The sequence below is a fragment of the Dendrobates tinctorius genome, unplaced genomic scaffold (assembly GCF_039654945.1).
Source record: "Dendrobates tinctorius isolate UK_male_01 unplaced genomic scaffold, ASM3965494v1 ptg000079l, whole genome shotgun sequence".
Taxonomy (NCBI): Eukaryota; Metazoa; Chordata; class Amphibia; order Anura; family Dendrobatidae; genus Dendrobates; species Dendrobates tinctorius.
This window is the reverse complement of record NW_027361747.1, coordinates 27,074,368-27,088,502: the sequence shown is the minus strand read 5'-3', so window position 1 is coordinate 27,088,502 and position 14,135 is coordinate 27,074,368. Positions and strand designations below refer to the sequence as shown.

The following is a 14,135-nucleotide window of genomic DNA, read 5'->3' as shown; positions in this document are numbered from 1 at the left end:
TTTGTAAGGGCTATTTGACCAAGAAGGAGAGTGATGGGGTGCTACGCCAGATGACCTGGCCTCCACAGTCACCAGACTTGAACCCAGTCGAGATGTTTGGGGTGAGCTGGACCGCAGAGTGAAGGCAAAAGGGGCAACAAGTGCTAAGCATCTCTGGGAACTCCTTCAAGACTGTTGGAAGACCATTTCCGGTGACTACCTCTTGAAGCTCATCAAGAGAATGCCAAGAGTGTGCAAAGCAGTAATCAAAGCAAAAGGCGACTACTTTGAAGAACCAAGAGTATAAGAAATATATTCAGTTGTTTCACACTTTTTTGTTAATTATATAATTCCACATGTGTAAATTCAAAGTCTTGATGCCTTCAGAGTGAATCTACAATTTTCATAGTCACGAAAATAAAGAAAACTCTTTGAATGAGGTGTGTCCAAACTTTTGGTCTGTACTGGGTATATATATATATATATATATATATATATATACACTGCTCAAAAAAATTGATGTGTCCTCAATGCTGAGAAATCCAGGCAGACACTTATCAATCATGAAATACAGAATAATATTGCACCCCCCACTTTTCAGTTTTTGCATTTCCACAAAAATTTAAAATAATCAATAAATTTCGTTCAACTTCACAATTGTGTTCCACTTGTTGTTGATTCTTCACCAAAAATGTACATTTGGTATCTTTATGTTTGAAGCATGATATGTGGGAAAAGGTTGAAAAGTTCCAGGGGACCGAATATTTTCCCAAGGCACTGTACAAACAGGAAAGCATATCATTGGCTCCAAATTTATTCTGCAGCAGGACAACAATCGGAAACATACAGCCAATGTCATTAACCCCTTCACGACCTTTCAATTTTCTGTTTTCTCCTTTTCCTTTTTTCCTCCCCTTCCTCCAAGAGCCATAACTTTTTTTTATTTTTTTGCCCACACAGCCGTATGAGGCTTGTTTTTTGCGGGTCGAGTTGTACTTTTTAATGACATTATTCGTTTTATCATGTGATGCACTGGAGGGCGGGAAAAAAATTTCAAGCACATTGAAGTTGCAAAAAAAAGTGAAATTCCACAATTGTTTTTTTTTTATTTACCATGTTCATGTATGGCAACACTGACTGAACAATATGATTCCCCAAGTCAGTACAAGTATGCAGACACCAAACACGTATAGTTTTTTTCATTTAGGTGGTGAAAAAAAATGTGGAAATTTGCAAGAAAATTTTTTTTTGCTTGTGTCAACATTTCCCGAGACCCATATCATTTTCATTTTTCAAGATCTGGGGCTGTGTGATAGTTTATTTCCCCCCCCTGAGCTGATGTTTTTACTCATACCATTTTGGGGTATATATACAATGTTTTCATCGCCTCTTATTGCAATGTTGCAGTCGCCAAAAAAAGGTAATTCTGGTGTTTTGATATTTTTTCTGGCTACGCTGTGCACCGATCAAATTAATTTTTGTGTATTTTTTAGTCACCTTAGGGGATTTGAAGCTGCAATCATCTGATCGCTTGTGCTATACATAGCAATGCAGCAACACTGCTCTGTATAACTAAATCACAATTTCCTATGAACGTGGTCATGGGTGCACCGATGGGAGCGTGCAATAATGCGCCCCCCTGCTGGCGCATGTTAAATCCTACTGTTAGAGATTGACAGCTAGATTTAACAGGTTAACATTCCGGGTGGATCTCCACTCCACTCGCGGCTGTTAAAGGCACACGATGGCTACCGTAATTAAATCAGCCTATGTTATGTGTGGGGAAGATGCAGGCTTGGCATGGTCGCGACTTTTGACATGCAAGTATGTCAAAGGTCCTGAAAGGCTTAAGAACAATTTTCACAACAAAGAAGAACAAGGAGTCTTTGAAGTGATAATATGGCCCCCACAGAGCCCTGAGACCAACATCAAGTCTGTCTGGGGTCACATGAAGAGACAGAAGGAACTGCACAGGTGACATCCACAGAAGATCAGTGGTTGGTTCTCTAAGATTTATATAGAATCATAGATTGGTAGAGTTGGAAGGGACCTCCTGGGTCATCTGGTCCAACCCCCTGCTCAAAGCAGGATTGACTAAATCATCCCAAACAGATGTGTGTCCAGCCTCTGTTTGACGACTTCCATTGAAAGAGAACTCACCACCTCTCGTGGCAGCCTGTTCCACTCCAAAAAGTTTTTTCTAATATCTAATCTGTGTCTCCTCCCATTCAGTTTCATCCCATTGCTTCTAGTCTTTCCTTGTGCAAATGAGAATAACGTTGATCCTTCTACAATGTGACAGCCATTTAGATATTTGTAGACAGCTATTAAGTCTTCTCTCAGTCTTCTTTTCTGCTAGCTAAACATTCCCAAATCCTGCAACCTTTCCTCATAAGACAGGGTTTGCAGACCGGTCACCATTCTGGTCGCTCTTTTCTGAACTTGCTCCAGTTTGTTGTTGTCTTTTTTAAAATGTGGCACCCAAAACTGGACACAGTATTCCAGATGAGGTCTGACCAAAGAGGAGTAGAGGGGAATAATGACTTCACGTGATCTAGACCATGGGTCCTCAAACTACGGCCCGCGGGACTTTTATCCGGCCCCTGGCCAGGCCGACAATAAACTGCACTGATTACAGGGGCGACGGGCCCTTTAATCGCGGGCGGGACGAGGCGCCGATGAAAGGCGTTGCGCAGCCCTCAGTATGCAGCAGAGACCACACAGGCGACGTGATTATCATCACGCCGCCTGCGCGGCCTGATGACGTCACGCCGCCTGTGCTGGAAGAAGACGGAGATGAGCGGACACCTCTTCAGAGCAGCAGGGGACATAGGTGAGTACTGTTTTTTTTTCTTCTTTTTAACTCCGGGTCCTATTGGGGACCTGTGCTGCATAATGGGGACCTGTGCTGCCTTTTGGGGACCTGTGCTACCTTTTGGGGACCTGTGCTACGTATTGGGGACATGTTCCTGCCTATTTGGGACCTGTACTACCTACTGGGGACCTGTGCTACCTACTGGGGACCTGTGCTACCTACTGGGGACCTGTTACAGTACGTATTGGGGACATGTTCCTGCCTATTTGGGACCTGTGCTGCCTACTGGGGACCTGTGCTACCTTTTGGGGACCTGTGCTACGTATTGGGGACATGTTCCTGCCTATTTGGGACCTGTGCTGCCTACTGGGGACCTGTGCTACCTTTTGGGGACCTGTGCTACGTATTGGGGACATGTTCCTGCCTATTTGGGACCTGTGCTACCTACTGGGGACATTTACCTGCCTATTGGGGACCTGTGCTACCTTTTGGGGACCTGTGCTACCTGTTGGGGACATTTACCTGCCCATTAGGGACCTATGCTACCTATTGGGGACCTGTACCTGCCTATTGGGGACCTGTGCTGCCTATTGGGGACCTGTACCTGCCTATTGGGGACCTGTGCTGCCTATTGGGGACCTGAATCTGCCTATCGGGGACCTGTGCTGCCTATTGGCGACCTGTGCTGCCTATTGGGGAACTGTGCTGCCTTTTGGGAACCTGTGCTACATATTGAGCACATTTTCCTGCCTATTGGGGACCTGTGCTGCCTATTGGGAACCTGTGCTGCCTATTGGGGACCTGTACCTGCCTATTGGGGACTGTGATGCCTATTGGGGACTGTGCTGCCTATTGGGGACTGTGCTGCCTATTGGGGACTGTGCTGCCTATTGGGGAACTGTGCTGCCTTTTGGGGAACTGTGCTACATATTGAGCACATTTACCTGCCTATTAGGGACCTGTGCTGCCTATTGGGGATCTGTGCTACCTATTGGGGACCTGTACCTGCCTATTGGGGACTGTGAGGCCTATTGGGGACTGTGCTGCCTATTGGGGACTGTGCTGCCTATTGGGGAACTGTGCTGCCTTTTGGGGAACTGTGCTACATATTGAGCACATTTTCCTGCCTATTGGGGACCTGTGCTGCCTATTGGGGACATTTACCTGCCTATTGGGGACCTGTGCTACCTATTGGGGACCTGTGCTGCTTATTGGGGACATTTACCTGCCTTTTAGGGACCAATGCTGCCTATTGGGGATTCTTGCACCACACTAGTCTGAGCCTGTGGTAAAAGTGGAGTTCCACCAATATGGGCACTGGTGAGGCTGCATTGATGTGCACAGATCAGGCTGCATCGATGGGCACTGATAAGGCTGCATTGATGGGCACTGATCAGGCCGCATTGATGGGCACTGATCAGGCCGCATTGATGGGCTCTGATCAGGCCGCATTGCAGGGCGCTGATCAGGCCGCATTGATGGGCACTGATCAGGCTGCATTGCTGGGCGCTGATCAGGCTGCATTGCTGGGCGCTGATCAGGCCGCATTGATAGGCACTGATCAGGCCGCATTGATGGGCACTGATCAGGCCGCATTGATGGGCTCTGATCAGGCTGCATTGCTGGGCGCTGATCAGGCCGCATTGATGGGCACTGATCAGGCTGCATTGATGGGCACTGATCAAGCCGCATTGATGGGCACTGATCAGGCTGCATTGATGGGAACTGATCAGGCCGCATTGATGGGCACTGATCAGGCTGCATTGATGGGCACTGATCAGGCCGCATTGATGGGCGCTGATCAGGCCGCATTGATGGGCGCTGATCAGGCCGCATTGATGGGCAGTGCAGTCTGTATGTCTCTGTGTGGGAAATTTTATTGCTGGTATATTGTTTTTGTAGTGCTGTATATATGTTGGTATTTTACTAATAGCAATTTTGAATCCCTAGGAAACAATGATATCAAGAAAGAGAAAAAATTGACTCGATGTATAGGATATTCGAAGAACCCCCCAAAAATCGGTAAGTTTGATGATTTAACTACTTCTTCATTTTTAATATTGTATTTGTTCCTATTTTGTTTTATTATTTCTAAATAAGATATGTGCAGTGTGCATATGAATTTGGTCCTAATTTTTTTTAAACTATATTCCGGCCCTCCAGTGGTCCGAGGGACCGTGATCTGGCCCCCTGTTTAAAAAGTTTGAGGACCCCTGAGCTAGACTGTATGCTTCTGTTACATACATCCTAGAATTGCATTTGGCTTTTGTGCTGCTGCATCACACTGTTGTCTCATGCTTAGTTTATGATCTATTAGTATACCCAAGTCTTTTTCCCATGTCCTGTTACTTAGCCCTATTCCTCCCATTCTGAATATGCTTTTTTTCATTTTTATTGCCCAGATGTAGTACTTTGCATGCTCTGTTAAAAAACATTCTGTTAGTCGCTGCCCACTGCTCCAGTTCATTTATATCTTTTTGAATCCTCTCTCTCTCTTCTCTAGTATTAGCTATCCCTCCTAGCTTTGTGTCATCAGCAAATTTAATCAGTGTACCTTCAATTCCTTCATCTAAATAATTGATACAGATGTTGAACAATACAGGGCCCAGGACAAAGCCCTGTGGTACCCCACTTGAGACATTCTTCCAACTGGATGTGCAGCCATTTACGACCACTCTTTGGGTCCGATCACTAAGCCAGTTATGAATCCACCTAACAGTTGCCTTGTCCATTCCATACTTAGTCATTTTTTCAATAAGGATTGTATGAGATACTTTGTCAAATGCTTTGCTGAAATCAAGATGTACTATATCTACAGCATTTCCCTGATCCACCCAGTCAGTGATTCTGCCATATAAGAAAATTAAGTTAGTGTGACATGACTTATTAGTAACAAACCCATGCTGTCTCTGCTGAGTTCCTTCAAAAACTGTGTACAAGTGTTGAAGACAAAAGGGTATTCATGTCAAATATTAATCTGATTGGGATTTCTCTTTGGTTCATTTACTTTGCATTTTTTAATTGATAAAAAAAATATTAACACTTTTATTTTTTAAAGCATTCTTACTTCAGCTTACTTGAAGCATTTTTTTTTTCAAACGTGAAACCATTTTTTTTACCTTGATGTTTTTCATATATATTTCATATATATTTTTAAAAATGTTATTTAATTTTTCTTTATAGTTTAGTCTCAATATGGGACTTAAAGTGAACCTATCAGCAGGATTTTGTTAAGTAAACTACATGCATTGTAAGGTTGGGGCCGTTATACTGATTAAAATGATACTTGAGGTGAAGAGATCCGTCTTGTGGTTCTTGTTTAATCAGTGTTAGAAGTTTGAAGCTAATGATATGCTCGTGCTCCGGGGCGGGACTGTAGGCAGAGTCTTATCTTCCTACTCTAAAGGCCCCATCACACACAGCGATCTCGCTAGTGAGATCGCTGCTTTTGTGACGCCACAGCGATGTTTACCTTGCGAACCGGCGTACAAGCTGGTTTCCAAGGTAAACATCAGGTATCCAGGAGCCGCGCAGCTCTTAGATACCCGATGTTTACCTTGGAAACCAGCGTGTACGCCGGTTTCCAAGGTAAACAGCGGGTATCCAGGAGCCGTGGCTCCTGGATACCCGATGTTTACATTAGAAACCAGCTTGCTCGCTGGTCTCGCTGATCGCTATGTGACAGCTCACCAGTGATCAGCCTAACGATGTCCCAGCAATTCCATCCATGTTGGATCGTTGGTGGGATCGCTGGGACATCGTTATGTGTAACAGGGCCTTAAGCCAGAGAAACCAAGGAGAGATCTGCCCACAGGCCACCCTGAAGCACAAATAGTTTGTCTTTATGATGAGGAACATGCTTGTGCTTTTAATCAGTATAACGGCAGCAACCTGACAATGTCTATAGTTTACTCCGAAAAATCCTGCTGAAAGGCATTCTATTCAATCCGGCCTTAGGCAGGGTCAATTAGGAGCAGCAAGATGACAGCCAGGGGGACAATTATTGGCTGTCATAGTGGCAAAGTGAGTGCCCTCCATCTATCATCAAATTATACAGATGCTGAGGTCGTTATTGACTGTGGCATGTAATTGGTTAAAATGTAGGATCAAGAGGAGGGTGTGGTTTGCAGGGGAAGGGAGCAGACCTGTTTCTCAGGAGCTCCTGCAAATCCCCTAATTAAGCGGCTTAAGCTTACTAAAAGAGCGGAATTTTTGGATTAAAAGCTGAAGAAACATGCCTGGAACCAATTACAAGAAGCAAGGATCTGGTTCCACAAAGAAAAACCATCCACCAGGACAAGTAAGCGGCAGGAGGAGACCCGGTGGAGGCCCACTTCCAGCTGGAAGTAAACAACTCAGGCCGGCACTTCAAATGAACGGTACCTGCCTAACCCTGGTAAAATCGGGGCTTTCAAGAGACCAGCTGGCCCATGGATCACCTGCAGAGGGGAAACCGGCTCCTGTCGCAGCTCCAGTGTCAGCTGACAACGATGTGAAGAAGCGCTGGGAGGCCGTAGTTGATCCGGACGCCGGGAAACAGTAGACGCGGCTGGGGAGAGCCGGCGGTGACTCAGCTGTTTCGGCGATGTGGGTGCTCGTCGGGACTTCCATAGAACGGCGAGACGCAGGAGGGACTCTCCGATCCGATACTCCGGTGTTCATCCCCAGGTCAGTCTGTAGCGGAGGCTGCTGGGCACAGGAGCTGCATATGAAGCTAGAGGAGAGCGATGCACAGTGATCCATCTCTGTATTTACAGCTTTACAATCCCCCCTGGTGATATGAATCATGTTACTGGACTCAGGGAGGGTAACTCGGGCAAAAAGCATTACAGCCATAAACCAGTTATAGGGGATGAAAATGGAGGCATATTTTCTATTCCCTTTACTAGTATTCCTGTATTAAAAGGGGAAGCGCACGAGAATATTGATGGAGAGTTACAGCTGAATGGTGCTACTTACATACATAATGATGGACGTTCTGAGCCTGTTCAATCATCTTTTGGTAACAATTGTGACACGAAAGATCAATTGGGTCAATCAGAGAATTCTTTAAAGTCACTGGATGATCTTGATAGTCTCTATTCAGAGGAATTTGTTGCGGAGGCTGATTCATATGAAAAACATGGGAGTGATTCTTCCATTGACAGGGCCTCTGATGAGACTTCATCTTCATACTCTTCTTCAGAGGTGGATACCAGACGTGAAATAACCACTTCATTAATAGACGCCATACCCGCCTCAGAAGACTATCCAGCAGAAGGTTTTTTAGCCAAGATGTGTAAAGCTCTTTTGGAATTGTTGGACATTTCTGTGGAGAATCTTACTACTCAGGGAAACTCCTCTAAACTACAAAAAGAATCTAAAGCATCTGAAGTTTTTGTGAAAAATCTCTTTAAAGATACTCTGCTGCGTTTAACCCATGACTCCTATCCAAATTCCACTAAGGAATCTGACAACGTTACGAAAAACCTAAAAATATCTGACTCTCTTAAGAAGCATGAGACTTTGTATTTAAATCAACCTCAGATTCTCCCTACATTCTCAGATTCCCTGGGTAAAATACAAAAAGATATTACCACCTTTAAAGATTCCTTGGCTAACTTTGAGGATTATAAACGGAAAAATAACCTAAAGATCAGAGGAATCCCCGAAACTCTAACAAATTCTATTTGTCCAATATAATATCTCTCTTCTGAGTAGCCAGCTCTTCAGATGTCAAACTACACCGGACAAAACATCACCGGATATGATATGCCAAAAAACTCCTGGTACCGGATGTTCCACCACATTATAAATAAGAGATTTCTCACCAAACATTAATTGCAAAACTATGCAACAATTATAAACATACACTTTCCCACTGAAGAATAGAAACATACACAGTTCTCACCAAACAGTGATAAAAGAACTATGTGATAATTGGATGAATACTATAAACAAGCATGTTGAACCTATGCAGCACAGGTGTTGGAAAAGTTACAGAAAATACAAAGCTAAACTATTACTAATATCTTAAAAGGGTCTTTAAAGACAGGCTATCAATATGGATTCCCAATGGTCATTAATACCTTAGCACTAAAATTCATCCTTGACCATTGGGAAATCATATATAATTTATATGCAATACCATATCCCAAAGGAATATCTTCAGCAGATGAATGAATAAATTTAATAAATGTATTAAAAGCAAGACTGTATAAAATGCAAGCGTACCTGAAGCGTTTCTGAATCACTCCCATGACGCCAGAAAGGGCAAGTGCAGATAAAGGCCGACCAGGTCCGGACATGGACATTTCAGATCTGACCTCCACTGCCAAACCAGCAACCACAGATGAAGGGTGAAACAGGCCCAGACACAGGTACACAATCAGATAGAGCCTGAGAGAGGGTAGGGCTGCTCTATGTGTGTTCAGCAGCCTAGATCAATCACAATCACAATTGATATGCATAAGGCAATACAAGCAAGAATTATAGCAAAAATTACTCCTAAAATATTGCGTAAATAACCAAGATCAGGCAACCAGGAAAATAACCAATCACACCATTTACCATTACTTTGTGTGATGTGATCAATGTAATTGTGTAACTGGTCTATCTGAGACTTCAGATCCTGACTATGATCTGACATGTTAAAACACATACCCTCAAACTCTTGAAATTAATAAAAAATAATCTATAGTTGCTCTATTCTGTAAGATAGCTTTTCAGTAACTTTGTATATCTAATAATATATCTTCTAAGGCTCTACTGGTAGTACCAATATGGGTTCATTAATATCACTAGCACTACAAGGACATGAGATAGTATGTATAAAAGTAAATAAAAAAGTCAAGAAGCCAACGCTGCCTATGGTCAGCACACAATGCATAAAGTGCACATGCACATATTAGTTTCTACCTGTACTTTAAAATGAGACATTTAGCAAACAATTAATCAAATCCTTGAGCCACCCCACCATGCCAAGGCATTCTCACATGGGGCTGTCCTGCTCTAGGTTTTTTATATTCGCTGTGCCATTACAGCCTCCTAAATGTATTAAAAGCAAGACTGTATAAAATGCAAGCGTACCTTAAGCGTTTCTGAATCACTCCCATGACGCCAGAAAGGGCAAGTGCAGATAAAGGCCGACCAGGTCCGGACATGGACATTTCAGATCTGACCTCCACACTGCCAAACCAGCAACCACAGATGAAGGGTGAAACAGGCCCAGACACAGGTGCACAATCAGATAGAGCCTGAGAGAGGGTAGGGCTGCTCTATGTGTGTACAGCAGCCTAGATCAATCACAATAAAGACAGACAGAATGGCGTGCGTAACCCAGCGTGCATGGCAAAAAGTGGGGGTCAGCCACAACCAATATGTATAAGAGTAACAGCCTGACACATCTGGTGCCCCCCAGTGACAGGTGCAGCAGGTGGCGGTATATAATGGCATGGTGCTGTGCTGTATACAGGGTGATGTCCTCCCCTATATTATGCAGTCTGCAGCACTGTGCGGTACATGAGGGGTATGTACATAGCCTGGCACATCTGGTGCCCCCCAGTGACAGGTGCAGCAGGTGGCGGTATATAATGGCATGGTGCTGTGCTGTATACAGGGGTGATGCCCTCCCCTATATTATACAGTCTGCAGCTCTGTGCGGTACATGAGGGGTATGTACATAGCCTGGCACATCTGGTGCCCCCCAGTGACAGGAGCAGCAGGTGGCAGTATATAATGGCATGGTGCTGTGTTGTATACAGGGTGATGCCTTCCTATATTATACACAGTCTGCAGCGGTGTGTGGTACATGAGGGGGTATGTACACAGCCTGGCACATCTGGTGCCCCCCAGTGACAGGTGCAGCAGGTGGCGGTATATAATGGCATGGTGCTGTGCTGTATACAGGGTGATGTCCTCCCCTATATTATACAGTCTGCAGCACTGTGCGGTACATGAGGGGTATGTACATAGCCTGGCACATCTGGTGCTCCCAGTGACAGGTGCAGCAGGTGGCGGTATATAATGGCATGGTTCTGTGCTGTATACAGGGTGATGTCCTCCCCTATATTATACAATCTGCAGCACTGTGCGGTACATGAGGGGTATGTACACAGCCTGGCACATCTGGTGCTCCCAGTGACAGGTGCAGCAGGTGGCGGTATATAATGGCATGGTTCTGTGCTGTATACAGGGTGATGCCCTCCCCTATATTATACACAGTCTGCAGCGGTGTGTGGTACATGAGGGGGTATGCACACAGCCTGGCACATCTGGTGCCCCCCCAGTGACAGGTGCAGCAGGTGGCGGTATATAAAGGCATGGTTCTGTGCTGTATACAGGGTGATGCCCTCCCCTATATTATACAGTCTGCAGCACTGTGCGGTACATGAGGGGTATGTACACAGCCTGGCACATCTGGTGCCCCCCAGTGACAGGTGCAGCAGGTGGCGGTATATAATGGCATGGTGCTGTGCTGTATACAGGGTGATGCCCTCCTATATTATGCAGTCTTCAGCGTTGTGCGGTACATGAGGGGTATGTACATAGCCTGGCACATCTGGTGCCCCCCAGTGACAGGTGCAGCAGGTGGCGGTATATAATAGCATGGTTCTGTGCTGTATACAGGGTGATGTCCTCCCCTATATTATACAGTCTGCAGCACTGTGCGGTACATGAGGGGTATGTACATAGCCTGGCACATCTGGTGCTCCCAGTGACAGGTGCAGCAGGTGGCGGTATATAATGGCATGGTTCTGTGCTGTATACAGGGTGATGTCCTCCCCTATATTATACAATCTGCAGCACTGTGCGGTACATGAGGGGTATGTACACAGCCTGGCACATCTGGTGCTCCCAGTGACAGGTGCAGCAGGTGGCGGTATATAATGGCATGGTTCTGTGCTGTATACAGGGTGATGCCCTCCCCTATATTATACACAGTCTGCAGCACTGTGCGGTACATGAGGGGGTATGTACACAGCCTGGCACATCTGGTGCTCCCAGTGACAGGTGCACCAGGTGGCGGTATATAATGGCATGGTGCTGTGCTGTATACAGGGTGATGCCCTCTCCTATATTATACAGTCTGAAGCACTGTGCGGTACATGAGGGGGTATGTACACAGCCTGGGACATCTGGTGCTCCCAGTGACAGGTGCAGCAGGTGGCGGTATATAATGGCACGGTGCTGTGCTGTATACAGGGTGATGCCCTCTCCTATATTATACAGTCTGAAGCACTGTGCGGTACATGAGGGGGTATGTACACAGCCTGGGACATCTGGTGCTCCCAGTGACAGGTGCAGCAGGTGGCGGTATATAATGGCACGGTGCTGTGCTGTATACAGGGTGATGCCCTCCCCTGTATATACGTGTCCGGGCGGTGTGCGGTACATGAGGGGGTATGTACACAGCCTGGCACATCTGGTGCTCCCAGTGACAGGTGCAGCAGGTGGCGGTATATAATGGGATGGTGCTGTGCTGTATACAGGGTGATGCCCTCCCCTGTATATACGTGTCCGGGCGGTGTGCGGTACATGAGGGGGTATGTACACAGCCTGGCACATCTGGTGCCCCCAGTGACAGGTGCAGCAGGTGGCGGTATATAATGGGATGGTTCTGTGCTGTATACAGGGTGATGCCCTCCCCTGTATATACGTGTCCGGGCGGTGTGCGGTACATGAGGGGGTATGTACACAGCCTGGCACATCTGGTGCTCCCAGTGACAGGTGCAGCAGGTGGCGGTATATAATGGCACGGTGCTGTGCTGTATACAGGGTGATGCCCTCCCCTGTATATACGTGTCCGGGCGGTGTGCGGTACATGAGGGGGTATGTACACAGCCTGGCACATCTGGTGCCCCCAGTGACAGGTGCAGCAGGTGGCGGTATATAATGGGATGGTTCTGTGCTGTATACAGGGTGATGCCCTCCCCTGTATATACGTGTCCGGGCGGTGTGCGGTACATGAGGGGGTATGTACACAGCCTGGCACATCTGGTGCCCCCAGTGACAGGTGCAGCAGGTGGCGGTATATAATGGGATGGTTCTGTGCTGTATACAGGGTGATGCCCTCCCCTGTATATACGTGTCCGGGCGGTGTGCGGTACATGAGGGGGTATGCACACAGCCTGGCACATCTGGTGCCCCCCAGTGACAGGTGCAGCAGGTGGCGGTATATAATGGGTGCCGTGCAGTATACAGGGTGATGCCCTCCCCTGTATATACGTGTCCGGGCGGTGACCCAGCAGTGGCAGTGCCCAGTGGGCAGGCTATACACGAGCTGGCACCTCCCCGACATAGACATGTACACCCGGGTATCCTCCTCTTACCGTCTCCTTGGCAGCACTGACAGGCATCAGGATGCCGGCCCCTCTCAGACCCCGCATTCCTTCCCCCGACTTCAGGCCCATGTCGCGATACAGTCGCTCTCTCCAGCTGTGAACGCCGCCGTCACGATAGATGGCATAGCACCCCAATGCCAACCCTGCCCCGGCTGCTCCGGACACCAGTAATAGCGCGGAGGACCGGGAAGAAGAGCCCGGGCTGTGCACCGACATAAGCCGTGTGTGTGCCGGCGGGCATAGCGGGTGCTGGGCACGGAGGGCACGGAGGAGCCTGCGAAGAGCAGCCATCTGCGGGAGTGACAGCGGGGGAGGGGGCGAGAGCGGAGCAAAGATCGCGAGAGGAGCTGTCACCCGTGTAACTGCGCGAGTGGGGCACAGCCCAAGCCTCCTCTGCTGTATACACCATACACACTGACTATATACATATATACACTCTCCATAGCCTCCTCTGCTGTATACACCATACACACTGACTATATACATATATACACTCTCCATAGTCTCCTCTGCTGTATACACCATACACACTGACTATATACATATATACACTCTCCATAGTGTCCTCTGCTGTATACACCATACACACTGACTATATACATATATACACTCCATAGTGTCCTCTGCTGTATACATCATACACACTGTCTATATACATATATACACTCCATAGTGTCCTCTGCTGTATACATCATACACACTGTCTATATACATATATACACTCTCCATAGTCTCCTCTGCTGTATACACCATACACACTGACTATATACATATATACACTCTCCATAGTGTCCTCTGCTGTATACACCATACACACTGACTATATACATATATACACTCTCCATAGTCTCCTCTGCTGTATACACCATACACACTGACTATATACATATATACACTCTCCATAGTCTCCTCTGCTGTATACACCATACACACTGACTATATACATATATACACTCTCCATAGTGTCCTCTGCTGTATACACCATATATACTGACTATATACATATATACACTCTCCAT

At 46.5% G+C, this 14,135-nt stretch overlaps 1 protein-coding gene across 6 annotated transcripts in view; it reads right to left on the bottom strand.

The window, feature by feature from the left end:
* The window catches only part of MICU3 (mitochondrial calcium uptake family member 3), a 226,188-nt gene extending 212,735 nt beyond the window's left edge, over positions 1-13,453 (bottom strand). For 4 of the 6 annotated variants that reach the window (XM_073583605.1, XM_073583608.1, XM_073583606.1 and 1 more), the window contains exon 1: positions 13,105-13,453. In XM_073583605.1, the coding sequence (XP_073439706.1) occupies positions 13,105-13,407 (303 nt within the window). In that variant the 5' untranslated portion in view covers positions 13,408-13,453. The remainder of the gene's footprint in view (positions 1-13,104) is intronic. The other 2 variants (XM_073583607.1, XM_073583610.1) reach the window with 1 other exon arrangement.
* Between the last annotated feature and the right edge of the window lie 682 nt (positions 13,454-14,135).